Genomic DNA, 23,094 nt, shown 5'->3' with positions numbered 1-23,094 from the left:
TCTAGCTCCACTTGTAAAACACAGTTTCTATTTCCTGGAGAGGCAGCTCCACAAAATTACAGCCATGAGTGGCTATCAAATTCACATCCATAACATCTTCCTCTTGCTATGTGACCTTTCCCCCCATACCTGAAACAGGTGGAGGAGTATGGTTCATGAGACTGGGGTATGGTTGCGAGGATGAGTGTTTCCATCGCTCTGATCCCTTCCTCGAACACCCAGGGCTAGAGGGTGATTTCTGATCTCTCGTGTTGTCCAGTCCAGTTCTCTCTCTTTTCCTTCCAGGTCGCTTCTTCTCTTTACCAGATTCTGACTCTGGCTGGGCCTGGTAAAAGGTTTTGGCTGCTTCTAACTCTCTGGGGTTAGTTTGGTGAGCTGTTGCACCCACTTCTTCATAAGCAGTGGTAATCGTTCTAGGATGTCATGTCCCCTACCTCAACACAAGTGGCGTCCTCGGGCTGCGTAGGGTCCCGTCGACACACACACTTGACTGGCACAACCCTGAGCCATGTGTGTGTTGTTCTCTGGCTGCAGGCTCCTTGATTGCTTTGCTTCCATGAACCTGGCTCTGCTCTCTCTCTGCCTGGCTTCCAGGCTTCTTGATTGCTTTGCTTCCACCCACCTGGGTTTGCTCTTCCTCTGCCTAGCTTCCCTTGCTTCTCTCTTATTGGTCTTCCGGTTCCTCCTTCCCCTGCTCTTGTCCTATGGCTGTGCCCCTTCTCCCTGCTGATGCCAGATGCCAGCACTTTATCAGCTGAGCTCTCCATAGACTCCTTGCTTTGGCTTCTACTTTGGTAGGTGTTACTTTCTCAGTAGTGTGCTTCTCCTCTACTTTGTTCTTCGTTGCTGACTTAGCCTGTACCTGGATTACTCTTGTGTCTGCTGCCTGCCTACTGACTCTGCCTGTACCTGGATTACTCTCTTGACCTGCTGCCTGCCTACTGACTCTGCCTGTACCTGGATCACTCTCTTGCCTGCTGCCTGTCTGGCCATCACGTTCATCACCCCGCTTCCTGCTCCATCTCATAAGCCCTGCAGGCCGCCCGCACCTAGGGGCTCAACCTCTGGGGAATGGCGGTCAGTGCAGGTGAAACCCGGGGTTATCCGGCCACCAAGCAGAACTTGGTCCGAGTACCGGGCTCGGCAGCGCTCTACTTGGTACAAAAACTCACAGGTCTGACATAGGAACTGCTTCAGGAGGATGGTTCTTGCGATCTCCAGGCCTGTTTTCCCTTCCAGTTGCAGCCATCTCCAGGCAACATCCTTGAGTGGATAGAAAAAACTCCTAGGGGAATGGGACTTGATATACTGCTTTTCTGTGGTTTTTGCAACAATATTCAAAGCAGTTTACATAGTATATACAGGTACTTATTTGTACCTGGGGCGATGGAGGGTTAAGTGACTTGCCCAGAGTCACAAGGAGCTGCAGTGGGAATTGAACCCAGTTCCCCAGGATCAAAGTCCATTGCATTAACCATTAGGCTACTCCTCACCTGTGACCTATTCAGGGACTTTGACAACTTCAGAAATTTTAGAACAAAGCCCGTGCTGGGCAGACTTCTATGGTCTATGGCCTAAAAATGGCAAAGATAAATCAAGATTAGGTATACATATGATGTATCACTTCATACCATACGTAATGAGATTATCTTAATGGGCAGACTGGATGGACTATACAGGTCTTTATCTGCCATAATCTACTATGTTATGTTATGAACTGTTTTGGAACTGCTGGGGTGCAGCCCACTCTCTCCAGAATGGCTGCTTTTACTTCTGCATAAGTGGCCTTCCCCACAGGATTAACATCCTGAAAAGCCATCTGACTGCTGCCGGTCAATAAATGCCCCAGATATAGTAACATAGTAGATGACGGCAGAAAAAGACCTGCACGGTCCATCCAGTCTGCCCAACAAGATAACTCATATTTGCTGCTTTTTGTGTATACCCTACTTTGATTTGTACCTGTGCTCTTCAGGGCACAGACCGTATAAGTCTGCCCAGCACTATCCTTGCCTCCCAACCACCTGCCCCTTCTCCCAACCACCGGCTCTGCAAAGAACGTATAAGTCTGCCCAGCACTATCCTCACCTCCCAACCACCAGCCCTGCCTCCCAACCACCAGCTCTGGCACAGACCGTACAAGTCTGTCCAGCACTATCCCCGCCTCCCAACCACCAGTCCCGCTGCCCACCACCGGCTCTGGCACAGACCGTATAAGTCTGCCCAGCACTATCCCCGCCTCCCAACCACCAGCCCCGCCTCCCGATCTTGACTAAGCTCCTGAGGATCCATTCCTTCGGCACAGGATTCCTTTATGCTTATCCCACGCATGTTTGAATTCCGTTACCGTTTTCATTTCCACCACCTCCTGCGGGAGGGCATTCCAAGCATCCACTACTCTCTCCGTGAAAAAATACTTCCTGACATTTTTCTTGAGTCTGCCCCCCCTCAATATCATTTCATGTCCTCTCGTTCTACCACCTTCCCATCTCCGGAAAAGGTTCGTTTGCGGATTAATACCTTTCAAATATTTGAACGTCTGTATCATATCACCCCTGTTTCTCCTTTCCTCCAGAGTATACATGTTTAGTTCTGCAAGTCTCTCCTCATACGTCTTGTAACGCAGATCCCATACCATTCTCGTAGCTTTTCTTTGCACCGCTTCAATTCTTTTTACATCCTTAACGAGATACGACCTCCAAAACTGAACACAATACTCCAGGTGGGGCCTCACCAACGACTTATACAGGGGCATCAACACCCCCTTCTTCTGCTGGTCACACCTCTCTCTATACAGCCTAACAACCTTCTAGCTACGGCCACCGCCTTGTCACACTGTTTCGTCGCCTTCAAATCCTCAGATACTATCACCCCAAGATCCCTCTCTCCGTCCGTACCTATCAGACTCTCCCCGCCTAACACATACGTCTCCCGTGGATTTCTATTCCCTAAGTGCATCACTTTGCATTTCTTCACATTGAATTTTAATTGCCAAACCTTAGACCATTCTTCTAGCTTCCTCAGATCCTTTTTCATGTTTTCCACTCCCTCCGGGGTGTCCACTCTGTTACAGATCTTAGTATCATCCGCAAATAGGCAAACTTTACCTTCTAACACTTCGGCAATGTCACTCACAAATATATTGAACAGAATCAGCCCCAGCACCGATCCCTGAGGCACTCCACTACTCACCTTTCCTTCCTCCGAGCGAATTCCATTCACCACCACCCTCTGGCGTCTGTCCGTCAACCAGTTCCTAATCCAGTTCACCACTTCAGGTCCTATCTTCAGCCTGTCCAGTTTATTCAAGAGCCTCCTGTGGGGAACCGTGTCAAAAGCTTTGCTGAAATCTAAGTAGATTACATCCATAGCTCGTCCCTGATTCAATTCTCCTGTCACCCAATCAAAGAACTCAATGAGATTCGTTTGGCACGATTTCCCTTTGGTAAAACCATGTTGTCTCGGATCTTGCAACTTATTGGCTTCCAGAAAATTCACTATCCTTTCCTTCAGCAAGGCTACCATTACTTTTCCAATAACCGAAGTGAGGCTTACCGGCCTGTAGTTTCCAGCTTCTTCCCTATCACCACTTTTGTGAAGAAGGACCACCTCCGCCGTTCTCTTCCCGTCTGCAAGGATATATTAAACAAATCTTTAAGAGGACCCGCCAAAACCTCTCTGAGCTCCCTCAATATCCTGGGGTGGATCCCGTCCGGTCCCATGGCTTTGTCCACCTTTAGCTTTTCAAGTTGTTGATACACACTTTCTTCCGTGAACGGTGCTCTATCCACTTCATTCTCAATTGTATTATTTCCAGTCCATCGCGGTCCACGATGTCTCTAGCCAACTGGCAAATCAGGCAGTTCTCTCAAAATTGGTCTTCCGGTACCATTTTCTTTAATACAGAAACTGGAGGGGTCACTGATAGGCTAGGGACCTGGACAGCTAACCCCCGCCTGAGCCTGCGAGCTCTGTAGAAACTGTTGTCCCCGTGTTGTGTCATCAATAGGCCCAGAGCCCCAGAGGTCACAGATTCGGTTTTCTTAGGCAGGACAAGCTCAGGATCCTACCACTACCACAACATGCAACACCCCAAGCGGGGATTAGGCGTGACCAGTGAAATAATACAGCCAGACAAGCGGATGAAACTAATTTATTTAAAGAGATTCTCAGAGCTGTTCCGTCACATGGCCTGAGACATAGGGTGGGAATTCCTCTGCAGTCCAGCAGTCTTAGGCAGGCCTCTGGCAGCAGGCGAAATACAGTTCACGGTTGTTGGGGTTGCCACGCCCCAAACACAGCCTACAATTTTCCGGGTAACTCCCTGGACTCCAGATCTGGCTCCTGCCAGACCGCAAAACAGATTTGCAAAGTCAATTCAAAAAGTAACAATTGCTTACCTCAGCTAGGTCATAATTATTGAATGGGCGCTTCAGCAGCACACAGTGGGGATTCACGTCTTTCCTCCCTGGGCTCTCCTAGCTTCTGCCTGCTGGCCCTGTCTTTTGAATTTCCCAGTAGTGTCTCCGCCCCTCCCGGCCTACTTCCTCCAGGGGCAGGAACTGCATTCTTAAGGTGGACCAGGCTAATTAAAGAGGGACTTTTCTTAAGGGTAAAGGGTATGTCCTATAAACCCCGTCACAGGCCCTTAAGTATTTTTTTTGCAAACATAAAAAAAAAGCAGTTTAACAAAAGATGTGAAACATCTCTCTAGGTTCGCTTGACAAAGTTGAAAAATGTTTTATACTTGCATCATGCTATCATATTAAACACATTAAGGTTTTTCTTTTAGAAGTATTTTAATGCATTAACAGCATTTACAAGCATGTATTGCATACATGCATAAATTACGATTTCGGGAAGCTGTTATTAACATGTGGAGATCTACACTATGCAAAAATTTCAAAGAGCACAGTTTGGGTGGGCCAAAAATTTATACATCCATCCCTATTCTACAATGTTTTTTTGTTTTTAAACCAGATCAGAGCCATGCACAAGATGAGGGATGTAGGGGCCCTTTTAACACAGCTTAGTGCTGCTAAATGCTATGTGTCCTATTTCATACATATGGGCCACATGGCACCCAGTTTGCGTGCTAATGTCCGTTAGCACACACTAAGCTTTAGTTCTTCGGAAGTTCCCTGGACGGAACCAATAGCCCCTTTGGGAGAGAAAGGTTGCTAAATCCGAGGGGGTGGCCTCAGTGACCTGCACTGCATAGAACGTTCCTGGGTCCTTTCTCGGAACCGTACATCAATATGAATGCATAGGGTGATCAGGGCATCCAGAGCAGTCAGAAGTTCTCTGCCGGCCAATTCGTCCTTGATTCTATCAGTTAACCCTGGCCAAAATATGGCCGTGAGAGCCTCCTGATTCCATCTTACCTCAGAGGCTAAGGTTCGGAAACATACAGCGTAGACGCCCACAGACCCAGTACCCTGTTGGATCTGGAGGAGCTCCCCGGTCGCTGAAGAGGGAAGCCCAGGAACATCGAAAACCAACCTGAAGCGGTAGAGGAATTCCGTGAGGTAAGAGAGCAAGGGATCCCGTTGGTCCCAGAGGGGGGAGGCCCAAGCCAAGCCCATAGGTTGAGGGCTGAGAGATGGACAACCAGGACACCAGTCACGGGGATCCAATCCCCATGGAGCAAGGAGACGGGGAAGAGATGCTGTTGAAGGGAACCCTGGCCCTACACCGACAGAGGGAGCGCCATTACTGGCAAGGTGAGGGGTGTGACAGTGCTCTTGGCTCTTTTGAGGGTAGATTCAATATCCACAAAGTGGTAAGACAGCTGGAGCTTTTCAAATCTGGGAACCTTCTGGACTCTATACAAAGAGTCAGTCTTTTTTTTTTTTTTGAATGGGTTGCACAGAAAGATGGGTCTCCTGGTTATCTGAGCAGCCTTAAGGATGCTGTGAACGGACACTGTCACAGACTGCTTAGGAGGGGTCTCAAAGTCAAAGATGTCCAATATTTCTGCCCTGGGCTCATCCTCAACCTCCAACTTAAATGGGATGATCTCTGCGATTTCCCTTACAAAACTGGCAAAGGAGAGATCCCCAGGAAGGGACTTTCTCATGTGGCTGGGAAGGATCTGATAGAAGTTCAAGTTCAGCGGAGGCTCCAAAGCCCTGGTGCTCCTAGTGCTGTGCTTCAAGGAGGATTGATGTTGGTGCTTCTTGGCCTCCACATGATGGACTAGATTGGGGTTTCTTAGCACCGACGAGCATGATGTCAAATCCTTAAAAGTCCTCGGTACCAGATCTGAGGATGCACAGCTCAAATGGGCGCTGCCAACACTTGATGTTGAGGCAGGCAGAGACCTACTTAATGCTGATGCATCTCCAGTGTCCATTGCAGCTCCCAGAGCTATGGGGACTGATGCAGACATCAATGGATCAAACTTTTTGGCACCAAAGCTAGTTTTGTGCTGTTCTCAGCTCTCAAGGGTCTATTTGGTTATCTGTTGACAGAGATAACAAGAGAGAGCTTTATCGATAGGCCCCAAACATGGCAGGTATCAGTTATAAGGATTAGTCCTTGATATGGTCTTGCTACATCTGGTACACTACTTAAAACCACTGGAAATTCTCTGGGACTAGTCAGGGAAGAAGAGAAATCAAAGGGCTCAATGATAGAAAAAGGCAGAAAAAAATATCACCCTATTATACTTGGCAACAAGGGACATGGAGCCACAAAAAAGTAAAGGAAACCTGAAGTGCTAAAATAATCTAAGGAAAAAGAAAAAGTGGCAGGAGGAGTAAAAACTGGTCCTATGAAGCACTTAAAAAGAAAAAAAGGAGACTGAATTCTGAAATAAAACTGCCACAGTTGAGACTAGAGAGGCTCTGTGAAGCGTCTTCTCAGCTCCATCGAAAAAATTAGACTGGCTGGTTGGTCCTGTGCAGTCACGGCGGTTGAGACAGCACATGTGTATTAGGACTCTCAAAAACTTCTGGAAAAGAAGCTGGAGATGTTCCTGCACCGGGCTCTATTGGATGACATCATTCATATATGTTAATTTGTTGGCTAGCTTGTTTTAGGAGAAATATAAATACCTCCACTAGCAGTGGGCTGAGAACCTGGGTTCAATTCCTACTATGGCTTCCTGCGACTCTTGGCAAGTCACTTACGCCTCCATTGCCCCAAGTACAAAACTTAGATTGTGAACCCACTAGGGACAGAGAAAGTACCTATATGTAAACCGCTTTGGTTGTATGTACAAAAAGGTGGCATATCAAATCTGTGACCCTTTAGAGATCCCCAAGCCTTGCTAGCTGAAGACCTCCTACTCATGTGGCCAGAACTCCACTTAAACCTGGCAGTCGGTGACAGTGTTCCTGAACCAACACCACTGTTAGCACCCAACACGTACTCAGCTTTTGTGCATGAGTGAAAACCATGTGAAGTGTGCCAGCAGTAGTGGTGACCCCGGGACAGTCATGCCAACTGCGGAGCTTGGTAGGAGTTCTGGTTGCCAGAGGATGAGGTTTTCAGCTGGTGGGGCTTGGAGATCCCTGCCAGCCACAGCAATAGTGTGCTGCTGCTCGGTGAGCCTGAGCCCAAAGTGGGTGGGATAAGCCAGGTACTTGTGACCTGGATTTGTCACTGTTAGAAAGTGGATATTTGTCTTGGTTGATCTTTGGTCTTACCTAGTATGGCAGCTTTTATGTTTTAACTTGGGCCAACTCGCTAAACGGAACACTTTTATTAATTTTACCTTTCTGCCAATTACATACTGTACCTTGCTTGAAGCACAGGGCCACATGTAGTTCTCTCTTTCATAGAGTGTTCTCCTGTTTCTAGTTCAGTGGTTGGATGCAGCATTTTAGGCAGTTCACCATTTCTGTTAGCAGAATTTACATGCTGTAGTATTTTATGATTTGGCTGGATAGTTGCCGATACACAAGCATCTCCTTTACAGCCCTGTTGAGAATAGCATGTGTCATCTGTGTTAGCTTTAGTATTTTTAGCATTATTTCTTGGGCAGTCTAATATTGGCAAAGCTGACTGCAACAACATACCTACAAATATCTGTCTTCTTACTCTTTCCAGTAGCAAAAATATATTCAAATGCTATATTTGCATTATCCATTTTTCTTGTGGAATAAAATATCTAACTTGATACTAACCTAGTAACATAACACAGTAAATGACGGCAGATAAAGACCTGAACGGTTTGTGATAGCAACTCTGTGGTATCACGAGTTTTGTTAGGAGAACTATTTTAACAATTTTCCCTTTTTCTCTATATTTATTAATTATATGTTATATTTTATATAACACTAAAGGGCATATACATAAACTCCAAACATGGATCGAAAGACAAGAAAGATAAATACTTTATTTATTTCTGCATTTGTACCCCACATTTTCCCACCTATTGGTAGGTTCAATGTGGCTTACAAGAGTCGGGGATGAGTTGGTTACAGTTAGTATAGAACAAGTAAATTGGTTAGCAGTTTGTATAGAACTAGATTATAAATTTATATAGAAAAATGAGATTAACATTTGTCTTGAGCTAGACAGGTTTTATGTGCTTACAGTTGGCTCAGGTAGACATGGAAAGTGTTTGGGATGGATTGGGTGATAGAACTTAGCTCTGTTCAGTCCACTGTTGTATTCATGTATTACTGAATCGATAGTCTGGTTGGTTAGGTTGGGTCAGTGTCACGCTCGTGAGTCCTTGTGCTGGGCGGAGCAAAGGGACGAAGACTCGAACCTGCGCTCTGCTGGGCAGCCGAGCAACCCCGAAGCTTCACCTGTGGTGACCGCCGTTCCCTGAGGGTTAAAGCCCCCAGGTGCGGGTGGCCAACAGGACTTCCGGATGCAGGCAGGGGTCAGGGCCACATGCAGCAGGAAGGAGTAATCTGAGTTCAGGCTGTAGGCAGAGATAGGCAGCAGGCAGAGGTTAATCCGGGTTCAGGCAGTAGTCAGAGGCAGGCAACAAGCAGAGAGAGTGTCCGGATTCAGGCAGTAGTCAGAGGCAGGCAGCAGGCAGAGAGGATCTGGGTTCAGGCAGTAGTCAGAGGCAGGAAGCAAGCAGAGTATCCGGGTTCACAGCAACGAGGGTAGTAGAAAACACACAACAGCACAAAGCAAACCTACCGAAGTAGAAGCCAAAGCAGTGAATGGAGTGAAGCTGCTCCTGAAATAGCCCCCCCCCTATCAGGAGAAAAGGAATCAGCTGGCAGGGAGAGCCTCCCATTGGCTGGCCAGCTGGAGGAGGAGTCTGGCTGCGGGTCTCCAATCTTGTGAAGCAGGAGGCGTGGTGAAGAATCCAGCGTTCCAGGACGGAGGGCACGCAGCGAGCTGGCTTCTCGGGCGCAAACCCTGCGTCCAACCGGAGCAGGTCAGGGCAATTACCGGAGTGCCGGCCCTGCCAACATGGCTGGCGCTCCGTGCTAAATGATCTCGGCAACGCTCGGAGCGCCAGTCCCACCAAAATGGCCGGCATTCCGCCCTGTGGGAGCGCTCCGTCCCTGCAGAGGTGAGGAGCATGACATTCAGTGAGGAGGGACTCTCTGAAAAGATGGCCTTTCAGGTGTTTTCAGAAAATTAGGTTAATTGTCCTTAAGTTTTAGGTCTTTTAGTAGTGTGTTCCATAGCTTGGTGCAAACATATGAGAAGCTAGAAGCATGTGATGATTTGTATTTAATGCCTTTGCAATTAGGAAAGTGGAGGGTAAGGTAATATCTCACTGACTTAGTTGCATTTCAGGTTGGTAGATCTATTAGGCTGGTCATGTAGCCCGATGAGAGTCCGAAAATCATTCTGTAGGCCAGAGAACAAATCTTGAAGGATGTGTGTGCCTTGATTGGTAGCAAGTGCAATTTTTGAAGAAGGGGGTCTAGCGCTTTCAAACTGTTTTTTTTTTCCAAAAATGAGTCTAGCAAGAGCTGGTGTTTGCCCCCTGTGCAAATTCCATTGTAGTAATCTACATGGGTTAGAACCATGGTTTGTATCATGTTGCAGAATACATCTCTTGGGAAGAATTGCTTTATACATTTGAGTTTCCACATTGTGTAGAACATTTTTAGTGGCCTTAGTCTGGTTTCCAAGTGGTAAGTCATGATCAATGGTGATTACTAAGATTTTCAGATTGTCTAAGATGAGATTGAGAGGGATGAACCCAAGACGTTGATGGTTGTGAAGTGTTGAGTATTGTGTGGGGATGAGAGTTTGAGGCAGTGTGTTTTTAACCTGTTCAATTTCAGCTTGAAAGCTGATGCCCAATATTCTATGCTTTTTACACTGTTCATGATTTTGGAAGTGATTTCTACTGTGTTATTTTTGAAAGGGAAAGATTGTTATGTCGGCGGTATAGATGAAGGGATTGAAGCCTTGTTTGGACAGGGACCTGGGTAGTGGGACCATCATTAGGTTGAAAAATACAGGTGAGAGTGGTGAGGCCTGTGGGACTCCACATTTTGCTTTCCACGGTGGAGAGATTACAAAGTTTGAACTTCCTGAGCCCTTACGCCAAGCCCCCTCCCTACCCATCTTCAAATCCTTGCTCAAAGCCCACCTCTTCAATGTTGCTTTAGGCACCTAACCTTATACCTTTCAGGAAATCTAGACTGCCCCAATTTGTCTATTAGATTGTAAGCTCTTTGAGCAGGGACTGTCCTTCTATGTTAAATTGTACAGCGCTGCGTAATCCTAGTACCGCTTTAGAAATGTTAAATAGTAGTAGTAACCCCTGAACCATGTTAGTATCTTCCCACCAATTCCTAACTTATCAATTACAGAGCATATTTAAAAAACATGGATTAATGAGACAAAGCCAATATGGATTTAGTGAAGGGAAATCTTGCTTCATCAATCTATGATATTTCTTTGAAGGGGTGAACAAACATGTGGATAAAGGTGAGCCGGTTGATATTGTGTGTATCTGGATTTTCAGAAGGCGTTTGAAAAAGTACCTAATGAAAAACTCCAGAGGAAATTGGAGAGTCATGGGATAGGAGGTAGTGTCCCTATTGTGGATTAACAACTGGTTAAAAGATAGAAAACAGAGAGTAGGGTTAAATGATCAGTATTCTCAATGGAGAAGTGTAGTTAGTGGGGTTCCCCAGGGTTCTGTACTGGGACTGCTGCTTTTTAATATATTTGTAAATGACCTAGAGATGGGAGTAACTAGTGAGGTAATTAAATTTGCTGACGACACAAAGTTATTCAAAGTAGTTAAATCGCCAGAGGATTGTGAAAAATTACAAGAGGACCTTACGAGACTGGGCGTCTAAACGGCAGATGAAGTTTAATGTGAGCAAGTGCAAAGTGATGCATATGGAAAAGAGGAACCTGAATTATAGCTACGTCATGCAAGGTTCCATGTTAGGAGTCACCAACCAAGAAAGGGATCTAGGTGTCATCGTTGATGATATGTTGAAACCTTCTGCTCAGTGTGCTGCTGCGGCTAAGAAAACAAATAGAATGTTATGTATTATTAGGAAAGGAATGGAAAACAAAAATGAGGATGCTATAATGCCTTTGTATCGGTCCATAGTGCGACCGCACCTCGAATATTGTGTTCAATTCTGGTCGCCGCATCTCAAAAAAGATATAGTGGACATAGAAAAGGTGCAGCAGAGAAGGGTGACGAAAATGATAAAGGGGATGGGACAACTTCCCTACGAGGAAAGGCTAAAGCAGCTGGGGCTCTTCAGCTTGGAGAAAAGACGGCTGAGGGGAGATATGATAGAGGTCTATAAAATGAGTGGAGTGGAACGGGTAGACGTGAAGCGTATGTTTACGCTTTCCAAAAATACTAGGACTAGGGTGCATGCGATGAATCTATAAAGTAGTAAATTTAAAATAAATTGGAGAAAAATTTTCTTCACTCAATGTGTAATTCAACTCTGGAATTCATTGCCAGAAAATGTGGTAAAGGCAGTTAGCTTAGCAGAGTTTTAAAAAGGTTTGGACAGCTTCCTAAAGGAAAAGTCCATAGACCATTATTAAATTGGACGTAGGGAAAATATTTCTGGGATAAGCAGCATAAAATGTTTGTACTTTTTGGGGGATCTTGCCAGATATTTGTGACCTGGATTGGCCACTGTTGGAAACAGTATGCTGGGCTTGATGGACCTTTGGTCTGTCCCAGTATGGCAATACTTATGTACTTATGTAAGAATTCTTTGTAGGATTTGGTAGTCCACCATGTCAAATGAGCTCGACATGTCAAACTGGAGTAACATAGTAGATGACAGCAGATAAAGTCCTGTATGGTCCATCCAGTCTGCTCAACAAGATAAACTGATTTTACATGGTAAGTGATACTTTATACCAGGAGTTTGATTTGTCCTTGCCATTCTCAGGGCACAGACCGTAGAAGTCTACCCAGCACTGTTCTTGTACTAAGTTCTGAAGCTAACGTCAAAACCCCTTAAATTTTACAATCCAGCCCATCCATACCTATTCAGTCATGATTAGGATGTTTTTGCCTATTGAGATTTCATGTACTGTTTCAGTGCTGTGGTGGGGTCTGAAGCCTGATTGGGTTTCGTGTAGTATGGAGAATTTGTTGATGTATTCTGTTAGTTGTTTGGCTGCTATACTTTCCATCGTCTTAGTCATTAGTGGTATGGATGCAACTGGCCTGTAATTTGAGATGCGTGTTTTTTGGGATAGGTGTGAGAATATTTTCCTTGTCCAATGGGAATTGTCCTATATGGAACATAAAGTTTAAGTGGGTTGTGTTCTCTTCAATTAAATGGTTAGGGGGTGTTTTCATAATGTAGTTGGGGCATATATTTAGCAAGCAGCGAATGGAAGAGAACGTTTGAGCTACTGGCTCAGAAGATAGCTAGTGAAAGTTGTCCAGGTCCTCTCTGCTGGTATTTCCTCTGTGGGATGATCTAATTCGTCTTTGAAAGTTTTGAGGTTGGTATACTCCTGTGGTAGGTTTTCTTGTAGGTTAATGATCTTCTGTTCGAAGTATCTGGCTACTTCATTTGCTGGTGGGATACCTTTGCTTGTTTCTGTCACTGATTTGATGTCAAGTAGGTTGTTTACAATCTTGTATAATTTCCTTGTGTCTTTATAGTCAGAGCCTATTTACTCCTTGTAGAATTTTCTTTTTGCTTGTCTTATTTTGTGTTTATACCTCTTCTGTGTTTCCTTCTATGTGGCTATTGTGGATTCATTTTTAAAATTTTCTCCATGCTCGTTCTTATCTGCTGCAATGGGTTTTTAGTTCTTTCAGTTCCTCGTTGTGCCATGGGATTGTGTTACATTTTTGTGAGGTTTTGGTTCATATTGGTGTTATTTTGTCTAGGATGTTAGTGCATCTCTTGTCCCATTCTGTGATGAATTCTGTGGAGTCAGTTGATGTTGACCACTGATTTTCGTACATGGAGTTCCAGAATGTTGTTGTGTCAGTTTTTCCTCTTATTTTGTATGAGGTTCGGCTTTGTGTTTTGCATGCTCCTATCTCTTTCCAGTAGAGGGTCATGTTTAGTTTAGTCAGACCAGGGGGTTTCTGTCCATCTCTGGTTCTTTATTTAGAAGTTCTGGTCTCTTGAGAATTTGTATGCAAGTAGGTCTAGTGAATGGTCTTCTACGTGGGTTGGGTTCACTAGTGGCCATGGGAATTCCCATAGCTGAAGAAGTTTGTTGCATTCTCTTGTGCAGTCTGTGTATTGATCTTCTAGGTGTAGGTTAATGTCTTCTATTAATACCACGTTTGGGTTTGCTATGCATGTATTAAGAGATAAAATCCATGAGATTTGTCTGGGCTGCTTTCCAGTTTCCTGGGGATCTATAGAATATGATGCAACATAGGTGGTTAAGGAGAGATTTGTCTTTTATTCTGATTGAGGTGATTTCGAGTTGCAGTGCTATGGACTGAGCAATGGTTTCCGTCTTAAAGGATCTGAAAATTACTGTGATACCCCCTCCTTTTTTCCCCTTCCTGGTCCAGTGTAGAATTTTGTAGCCTGGGTCCGAGATTATGGGATCTTCGTTATTGTGGATCCATCTTTCATTGAGGAAAAACTGTCTGAGATTTTCCTCCATTATCCAGTCCTTTATAGTTTCCGTTTTGTTTACTGCTGATCTAGTGTTTATATATCCCACTGGAATTGGTAAGTGGTTTTCTTTTGTTGCTGAGCTTTACACATCTACAACTTAAAGAAGACGATAATATTCCAGGTTGTTCAAAACCAAGTATGCCATTCCAATTTACTAAAAAAGTTTATAACAACACTAAGAATATATATGTAAATGTAGATATAGATTTAAAATGGCAGCAGAACAGGTAAATGGAAATATTTGTACTTACCTGCCAATTTCCTTTCATTTAGCCCCAGCAGATCAGTCCAGCAGTTGTGGGTTATCTTTACCTACTAGCAGACAGGTAATCTCATGAGATTACCACCTGAAATCTTGGCGGCCATTTCAAAAAAGCATGGCACTGGCACCAGTGACAGAGCGGTGGCAGCAAGGCAGGAAAGAAAGGGGGTTCATCCTGCCCTGAAGTTCTCCAGCTGCAGCTCCTTCTCCAACCTCACAGGTGAGTGCAGGGGTGGCTGGAGGAAGGGGGCTGTAAAAAAAAAAAAAAAAAAGGAATGCTATGGGTGGAAGAGGGCTGTAAAAAAAGTGGATGGTATGGGTGCTGGGAAAAATATGGTATCTGTGTACAGGGGGAGGGGGCTGTAATATTGGTTAAATTCTGCCAAACAAACTTGCAAATTTTGTGAACAGAATGTTGCAGAATTTGCAAACTTTTGGCGCTGTTTAGTAAACCGCACTGTAGGCACGCACACTTTTTAGTGCTTGCTAAAAATTAGCGAGTGCTAATGATAGAGACATCCATAGGAATATAATGGGTGTTTCTATTGTTAGCGCACGCTAAAACGTTAGCACACCTACAGTGTGGCTTAGTAAACAAGGCCCTTTGTGAGCAGAATGTTGAAATGTTTTGCACAGAATTTTGATTTTTTTTTTGCTGCAGAATTCTGGCAGGAGTAATAGCAGTAGAAAAACAATAACATTATAGATGCAGTCCTCAAATAAGACAGGATGATAACACCTCTGTAGCAAGGGGCTTGGCACACCTGTCAGCCAGGAAAGCAGAGGGGTCCTGAGCTGAAAGTGAGGGAGCTCAAGCCCCCCTATGGCTATGCTACTGCTCTAAGGAATCTCAGTTGGCTCAGTCTCTCCATTCAATTCCTTCTGCTAACACAGAGGGGGGGCTCTGAGGTTAAGCAAGCTGCTTCCCAATCGGAAGGCTGTAGTAGCACTAAGAAGTCATGTAATTACCCTAAGGATCAAATAGCATAGGGATGTGCTACCAAATAAGAGTTCCCTGCTGATTTAACTGTAGAAAAGTAATTAACAGCAAGTGTGCAAAATATTTCTCTTGGGCAACAAATGAATTCCAAAATATAGATCTGATTTGTTGCAGTGCACTAATGATTCCTGAGATTTATAACAACTGAATAATTCGTAACAGTGAATTCTCACAAAACAAACATTACTAATTCAAGTGAACTATGGCCTAGCTCAATTAGAGGCATATTTTCTAAGCACTTAGACTTACAAAGTTCCATAGGTTTCTATGTAACTTTGTAAGTAAGTGCTTTGAAAATGAGCCCCTATTAGTCTAACTTATCCTTTGCCTGGCAAAGAAATCTATCTGCCCAAACCATAGACATGGTCCTGGCTCACATTTGCAGGTTATGGAGTACAAGGATTGTTCACTTCTCCAGGTCTGATAGGATTAAACCTTCATGGCTCCAGCTGGTATTAGAACCGTGAGCCAAGATTGCTGTAGAAAGATGGCCAGGAATGTGATGGATACTTTTCTCCCTTCAGCAAAGAATGTCAAATTTCTCCTGTGGATTCACAAGTTAACGTTTCCATTGCGGACTGTGGATAGCACCGTGTTGTTAAACTTTTCTTCAACTTGAGAGATCGAGAAGCCAATCTGTATATGTCAAGCTGTTGACTCCTGATGAAGGCTGTCTAGCTGAAACACGGACCGTGTAGGGTCCCAATAAACTTTCATTTGGTGCTCTTAGTACCGTGGTTTCAGAAGTGGTCAGTTTTGGACTTGTTGGCGTTCTTCCACCCTTGTGTGTTTTTTTTGACTCTTCTGGATGGGCCACCCTTGTCATCTCTGTTCAGCATATTCCTTCCATTACATTAGGGCTTATATCCTGCTAACACCTGTTCAGTTCAAAGCAGTCCCTCCACTACTCTCATCTCCATCAGTTTCCTTACCCCCTCTTCCCCCCCCCACCAAGCCTTCCAACTACACAGCCAAGGAGCTCTCAGATAGTTGGAGCAACTTGAGGTTCATGAAGACTCTGTTGACCTTGTACTTCCTAGTCTCATGAGCCAGCAAAATCAACAAGTTCTCTGAGGGTTGGAGGGGAGGGGGAAGATATGTACGTGAGAGAGAGAAAGAAGAGGGGCAAATGGGCTGCAGGCAAGTGGGAGCGGTGAGGAGGAGGAGGAGTGGCTGTAGGCCTCTATAGAGGTGTAGGTATCATCTACTGACACACTTTTTAATCCACATTAATTCAGTTGCCTAAGAGACCTAAATATATTTACTGAAGTTTGCACTGTTTAATTTTCTTTGTCAAGTTATTCTTCAGCATTCGATACCTCTTTTTAAATTTAGATATTAAGATTAGTATAATCTGCAACTATTTTGCTGATCTTTCTTTCTGCATGTTGTCAGATAAGGACTCAGGCCCCCACCCACTTTTGCCTCCCCAAACAGCTGAGCCACCGATCGGCCATGTTCCTCCGTGGTGGTCCAGTGCACTATCTGGATCTAACTGGTGGTGCAGATAAAATGTTACTTCTTAAGGCTGTCCAAGCTAACCAGAGCTGGAAATTTCACTCACCCCCATGTCCACCCAGTGAACAATGGACTGAAATGGTATTCAAAGCCTTCAGACAAACAGCGTATTCTTGATGGCTCAGCTCAACTCCTGAAAATGCTGGAAATCAATAAATCTTGTAGAAATCATGACAGTATGGCTCAGAGTACAGTTTAGGGCACAGGGTTGGCCTCAGGTCCACAAAAGTAACCCAAAACACCCCTACAGTCCCCCCTTTGAAGGTGGAATAACTACAATGGAAATGTTCCAACCAACTTAACTAGCATTATAACTAGACAAGTCAGAACCAACTGGCATGAGGTCAAGACAAAAGATATTTATTTCCATAATACTGTACTTAAATCAATGAACAAGTAATATGTGGTGAACAATATCAATCACCAACACTAGGCATATAAGAAACAAATTATGATTTACTGATTACCATTACAGTATTAGTACATAAAGAAAAGGTAGTCCTTAAATTTAGATGCAAAACATCAAAATGACTACTGCAATCTAAATTATGCGTTAATATAAATGTCTTAACACAATAAAATGTACAAATCAATAAACTAAATTAGCATAGCAAAATAAGCATGGAACAATTAGTAAATCATTGCAAACACAGGATGATAAAAGCATAAGGTGTACAAAAATCACTGGTATTAGCCTCTATGAAATCTTGTAGTCTCATGAATGATAGGGGATAAGAACCTCATGCACCAGATAGATGATAATCACAAACAAGATGATCCAAAGGATGGAGAAAACAGGAACAATAATGGTGCCAGACTTGTCATCAGCAAAAGTCTTAACTTCATGGGCGGTAGTCAACAATGTGCACATTATCACTGTTAACAGCAAGTTCAATAATATGTGAGTCTTTGGAAAAGATGATGACATGGCCACAAAAACACACCCAGGGTTTCAATCTCTGTATAAATGAGCTTTTCAGCGCCAAGAAGGAAGCAGTGTGAAGAGAGTCCTCATAACTTTTGTATTGCTTAGAAAGTGGATAGTGCTTGTGAAGGAACACTGCTAAAGGAATCTGTAGTTGCTCTACACTGACAGACTAGGAGACTTCACTGCCACGGGAGAAGCCCAGTGAGGGGATGCCCCAGTGATGAGTCAGATTACTGCAACATTGTGCTGCTGGGTTTACCAGATTTGGAAATTTGTAGGTTGATAGAATGCAGCAGCAAACTTGGTTCTAGGAGGTACATCTACTGATCACATGACCCCATTTCTTAGAATGCCACATTGGCTCGCAGTGAGAGCTAGAATTGATTTTAAACTTTTGTTTGTTTGTTTTAAAAATTGTACATGCTTTGGCTCCTGATTATCTCAGTACAATGATCTTGCTGTTTTCAGCTGGAAAGTCTCTGCATTCCTCCACAGAGATTAGGTTGACCATTCCATCCAATCTCCAATGCCAAAAGATTTCAACCTTGAATAGATCTATCATAATTTGAGGTCCTAAGCTTTGGAACAAACTTCCAAGTAATTTAAGAGAGATAAATAGCTACTAAACTTTTAGACACTTTTAAAACATACAAAGTAACATAGTAAATGATGGCAGATAAAGACCTGTACGGTCCATCCAGGCTGCCCGTATAGGAGAAAGTGGGATGTTTGACCACGGAACACCAAAAACTGGATAGATTGATCTTAAAAACACTTGTTTATTGGTGAAAAAAGACTCGACACAAATGTAGTGTTTCGGCCGTTAGGCCTGTATCAGGAGTCTCAGTCAACGGCCGAAACACTACCTTTGTGTCGAAGTCTTTTTTCACCAATACTACTAACGAACATTTCTAAAGCGCTACTAGGGTTACGCAGCGCTGTACAATTTAAACATAGAAGGACAGTCCCTGCTCAAAGAGCTTACAATCTAAATAAACAAGTGCTTTTAAGATCAAAATATCCAGTTTTTGGTGTTCCGTGGTCAAACATCCCACTTTCTCCTATACCTGTATTCTCCCGTGGGGCGTTTGAATTCTCCGCTTGTTTGCGGATTTGTTCGAACTCATCAAGGCTGCCCAACATTTACTGAGGGAATAAACTATTTTTGGTTGTTTTAGATTTTAAATATTTTATGTATTTCTAGGGTGTTTGTCCATTTCTTTAAGATTTGTGATCCACCTTGAGCCAGAGAGTTTAGTTAAGCGGAATAGAAATGACAACATTAGATTACAACAGATGCGTAACTTTGAAGGGGTAGAGTTCTTATAGTATGCATCTGTATAGGGGATTCTTGTGCCCTGGAATTTGAGGCATAATCATCAGCACTGACAGGAAAGCTGATTGCTGCCTCTAAAGTCCTAGGAAAGTTTTGCAGTTTTCTGTGAATGATGGTGCTGCTCAGGTGACTTTAAGCTCCGTTGCAATATCTTAACAACATACTCTAAAGAGCTTCATTAACAAAGTGTGCTAGCATTTTTAGCGCGTGTACAAATTTAGTGCTAAAAATGCTAACACGCCTCTAGCACAGCTTAGTAAACAAGGCCCTTAGTTTTGATGTTGAAGGAAGTGTAGAGGATGGGACTAAAACTTGGCTGATCACTTTGGTAGTTGAAAGGTTCACTTTTCTTTCTCACAGCTGCTGAGCAGGAATTCTAATAAAGACTTAGAAGCCTTTTTCCAGAGGGTTTTGAGCTCTGGGACAAGCTGACCAGGTCAGCTTCATCAAATGGTGACATCACTCACAAGTGTGGCTGTTGAGATCCTGCTTGTCCATGAAGAACTGGAGCAACCAGGGCAAATGCCATGGGCCCCAACTTCACCAAAAGCCTCAAGCCTCCCTGAAGTGACAGTGGAATAACCAGCAGGTGGGTTTTAAGGCCCTCTCCCCATATCTACCCTGGGCCTCAGAATGTATGTGTATCTGATTTCAAAATTTATATATGTTATTTGGCCTCCACCCCCAGCATAAATAGCAGATGCAGAGTACTCAGACACTTTTAGTACAAAACTATATAAAAACAACCCCCCCCTTAAAACCACACACACATATACCAAACAAAATAAAATGCAGGTAATTTCTCTTTTACATTTTGCTTATGATTCATGTGTAAAATCGCCCATGTAGTTTGCAGTTACGTGGGCTGTTTGAAACTTGCCCCCTGTATTTCTAGTAAAGCGAAGATACTTACCTGTAGCAGGTATTCTCCAAGGACAGCAGGCTGATTGTTCTCACAAGTGGGTCGACGTCCGCAGTGGCCCAGGAATCAGGAAAAATTTTGCAAGCAAAATAATAAAGTCTTTCCAGAGAGTTCCATCGCGCGAGCAATGTGAGCCACTCATGCGCGAACGACTTCTTGCCCGCCACGCGAGCGTGCCTCTTTAGTTTAATCAAAAAGCATAAAAACAAGAACTCCTCCTCCAAAAGGGAGGAGGGTGGGTTTGTGACAACAATCAGCCTGCTGTCCTCGGAGAATACCTGCTACAGGTAAGTATCTTCACCTTCTCCGAGGACAAGCAGGCTGCTTGTTCTCACAAGTGGGGTATCCTTAGCAACCAGGCTCACTCAAAACAATGAACATTGGTCAATTGGGCCTCGCAACGGCGAGGACATAACATAGATTGACCTGAAACCAAAATCAACTAACTGAGAGTGCAGCCTGGAACAGAATTAAAATGGGTCTAGGGGGGTGGAGTTGGATTCTAAACCCCAAACAGATTCTGCAGCACCGCGTCGGGTATCTTGCTGAAGGCAGTAGCGAGATGTGAATGTGTGGACTGATGACCACGTTGCAGCCTTGCAAATCTCTTCAATGGAGGCCAACTTTAAGTGGGCTACTGACGCAGCCATGGCTCTAACATTATGAGCCATGACATGACCCTGTAGAGTCAACTTGGGCATAAGTGAAGGAAATGCAATCCGCTAACCAATTAGAAATTGTGCGTTTTCCCGATGGCGACTCCCCTCCTGTTGGGGTCGAAAGAGACGAACAACTGGGCAGAATGTCTGAAGGGCTTTGTCCGCTCCACGTAAAAGGCAAATGCTCTCTTGCAGTCCACGGTATGTAAACTGCTTTCGCCAGGGCAGGTATGAGAACAGTTAAAAAATGTTGGCAAGACAACTGACTGGTTCAAATGGAACTCCGACACCACCGTTGGCAGGAACTTAGTGTGCGTGTGGAGGACTACTCTGTTGTGATGAAACTTGATACAAGGTGCATGAACTACCACGGCCTGAAGCTCACTGACCCTACGAGCTGAAGTAACAGCCACCAAGAAAATGACCTTCCAGGTCAAATACTTCAGATGGCAGGAATTCAGTGGCTCAAAAGGAGCTTTCATCAGCTGGGTGAGAATGACATTGAGATCCCATGACACTGGTGGAGGTTTGACCGGGGGCTTTGACAAAAGCAAACCTCTCATGAAGCGAACAACTAAAGGCTGTCCAGAGATAGGCTTACCTTCTACACGGCGATAAGCACTAATCACACTAAGGTGAACTCTTACGGAGTTGGTCTTGAGACCAGACTCTGACAAGTGTAGAAGGTATTCAAGCAGGGTCTGTGTAGGACAAGAAAGAGGATCTAGGTCCTTGCTGTCACACCAGACGGCAAACCTCCTCCATTTGAAAGAGTAACACCTCTTGGTGGAATCTTTCCTGGAAGCAAGCAAGACTTGAGAGACACCCTCTGAAAGACCCACGGAGGTGAATTCTAAGCTCTCAACATCCAGGCCATGAGAGCCAGGGACTGGAGGCTGGGATGTAGAAGCGACCCCTCGTTCTGAGTATTGGAAAACACTCCAATCTCCATGGTTCCTCGGAGGACAACTCCAGAAGAAGAGGGAACCAAATCTGACACGGCCAGAAAGAAGCTATCAGAATCATGGTTCTGCAGTCTTGTTTGAGTTTCAGCAAAGTCTTCCCTATTAGAGGTATGGGAGAATATGCATACAGAAGGCCTGATCCCCAATACAGGAGAAAGGCACGTGACACTAGTCTGTCATGGGCCTGAAACCTGGAACAGAACTGAGGGACCTTGTGATTCATCTGAGTGGCAAAAAGATCCACCGAGGGGGTGCCCCATGCTCGGAAGATTTTTGTGGCTGAAGAATTTGGATTGGACGTCCCAAGGTCAAATTGGGATGAATCGTCCACCACTGCAAGGAATTCTGAAAGTCGGTGGACAGTTGGATCACATCCTCTAGACTTCCCGCAGATTGATACCACTGGGAAGCTAGGGTCCATTGAGCTGATCTCATGTGCAGGCGTGCCATGGGAGTCACTTGAACTGTGGAGGCCATGTGCCCCAGAAGTCTCAACATCTGCCGAGCTGAGATATGTTGAGACGCTCGAACCAAGGACACTAGGGACAGGAGATTGTCTGCCCTCACCTCGGGAAGATAAGCTCGAGTTGTCTTTGTGTTTGTGCTCCAATGAATTCCAATTTTTGAACTGGTTTGAGATGGGACTTGGAATAGTTGATCACGAACCCCAGTAGCTCTAGCACCTGAATAGTTATTTGCATGGACTGTAGAGCGCCTGCCTCCGAGGTGCTGTTCACCAGCCAATCGTCGAGATAAGGGAACACATGCACTCCAAGTCTGCGTAGTGACGCTGCGACTACCACCAAGCACTTTGTGAACACTCTGGGCGCAGATGCCAGACCAAAGGGCAGTACGCAGTACTGAAAGTGCTGAGTTCCCAGCCGAAATCAAAGATACTTCCTGTGAGCTGGGAGTATCGAGATGTGAGTATAAGCATCCTTTAAGTCCAGAGAGCATAGCCCATCTTTCTGCTGAATCATGGGAAGAAGGGTGCCCAGGGACAACATCCTGAACTTTTCTCGAACCAGATAATTGTTCAGGCCCCTTAGGTCTAGGATGGGACGCATCACCCGTTTTCTTTTGCACAAGGAAGTACCTGGAATAGAATCCCAGCCCTTCTTCCCCTGGTGGAACGGGTTCAACCGCACTGGCCTTTAGAAGGGCAGAGAGTTCCTCTGCAAGTACCTGCTTGTGCTGGGAGTTGTAAGAATGAGCTCCTGGTGGGCAATTTGGAGGTTTGGATTCCAGATTGAGGGTGTATCCTAACCGGACTATTTGAAGAAACCCACCAGTTGGAGGTTATGAGAGGCCACCTTTGGTGAAAAAACATCAACCTCCCCGTTACTGGCAAGTCGTCCAGTACAGACACTTTTACTGAGGCTATGCTGAACTGGAACCAGTCAAAAGCCTATCCCTTGCTTTTGCTGGGGAGCAGAGTGGGCCTTAGTCGCACGCTGTTGACGAGAACGAG

The 23,094-nt window shown here is 44.7% G+C and overlaps 1 protein-coding gene across 12 annotated transcripts in view; it reads right to left on the bottom strand.

Annotated features, from left to right (window-relative positions):
• TERB1 (telomere repeat binding bouquet formation protein 1) overlaps positions 1-23,094 on the bottom strand; it is a 241,566-nt gene that overhangs the window by 89,274 nt on the left and 129,198 nt on the right. For all 12 annotated transcript variants that reach the window (XR_003942250.1, XM_030204477.1, XM_030204483.1 and 9 more), the window contains one exon: positions 7,745-7,926. Coding sequence is in view for 11 of the 12 variants with exons in the window: in XM_030204477.1 (XP_030060337.1) it covers positions 7,745-7,926 (182 nt within the window). In the remaining variant the exon portion in view is untranslated. The remainder of the gene's footprint in view (positions 1-7,744; positions 7,927-23,094) is intronic.

Source organism: Microcaecilia unicolor, chromosome 5, assembly GCF_901765095.1.
Source record: "Microcaecilia unicolor chromosome 5, aMicUni1.1, whole genome shotgun sequence".
Classification (NCBI taxonomy): Eukaryota; Metazoa; Chordata; class Amphibia; order Gymnophiona; family Siphonopidae; genus Microcaecilia; species Microcaecilia unicolor.
This window is presented reverse-complemented; position numbering and strand designations above follow the sequence as displayed.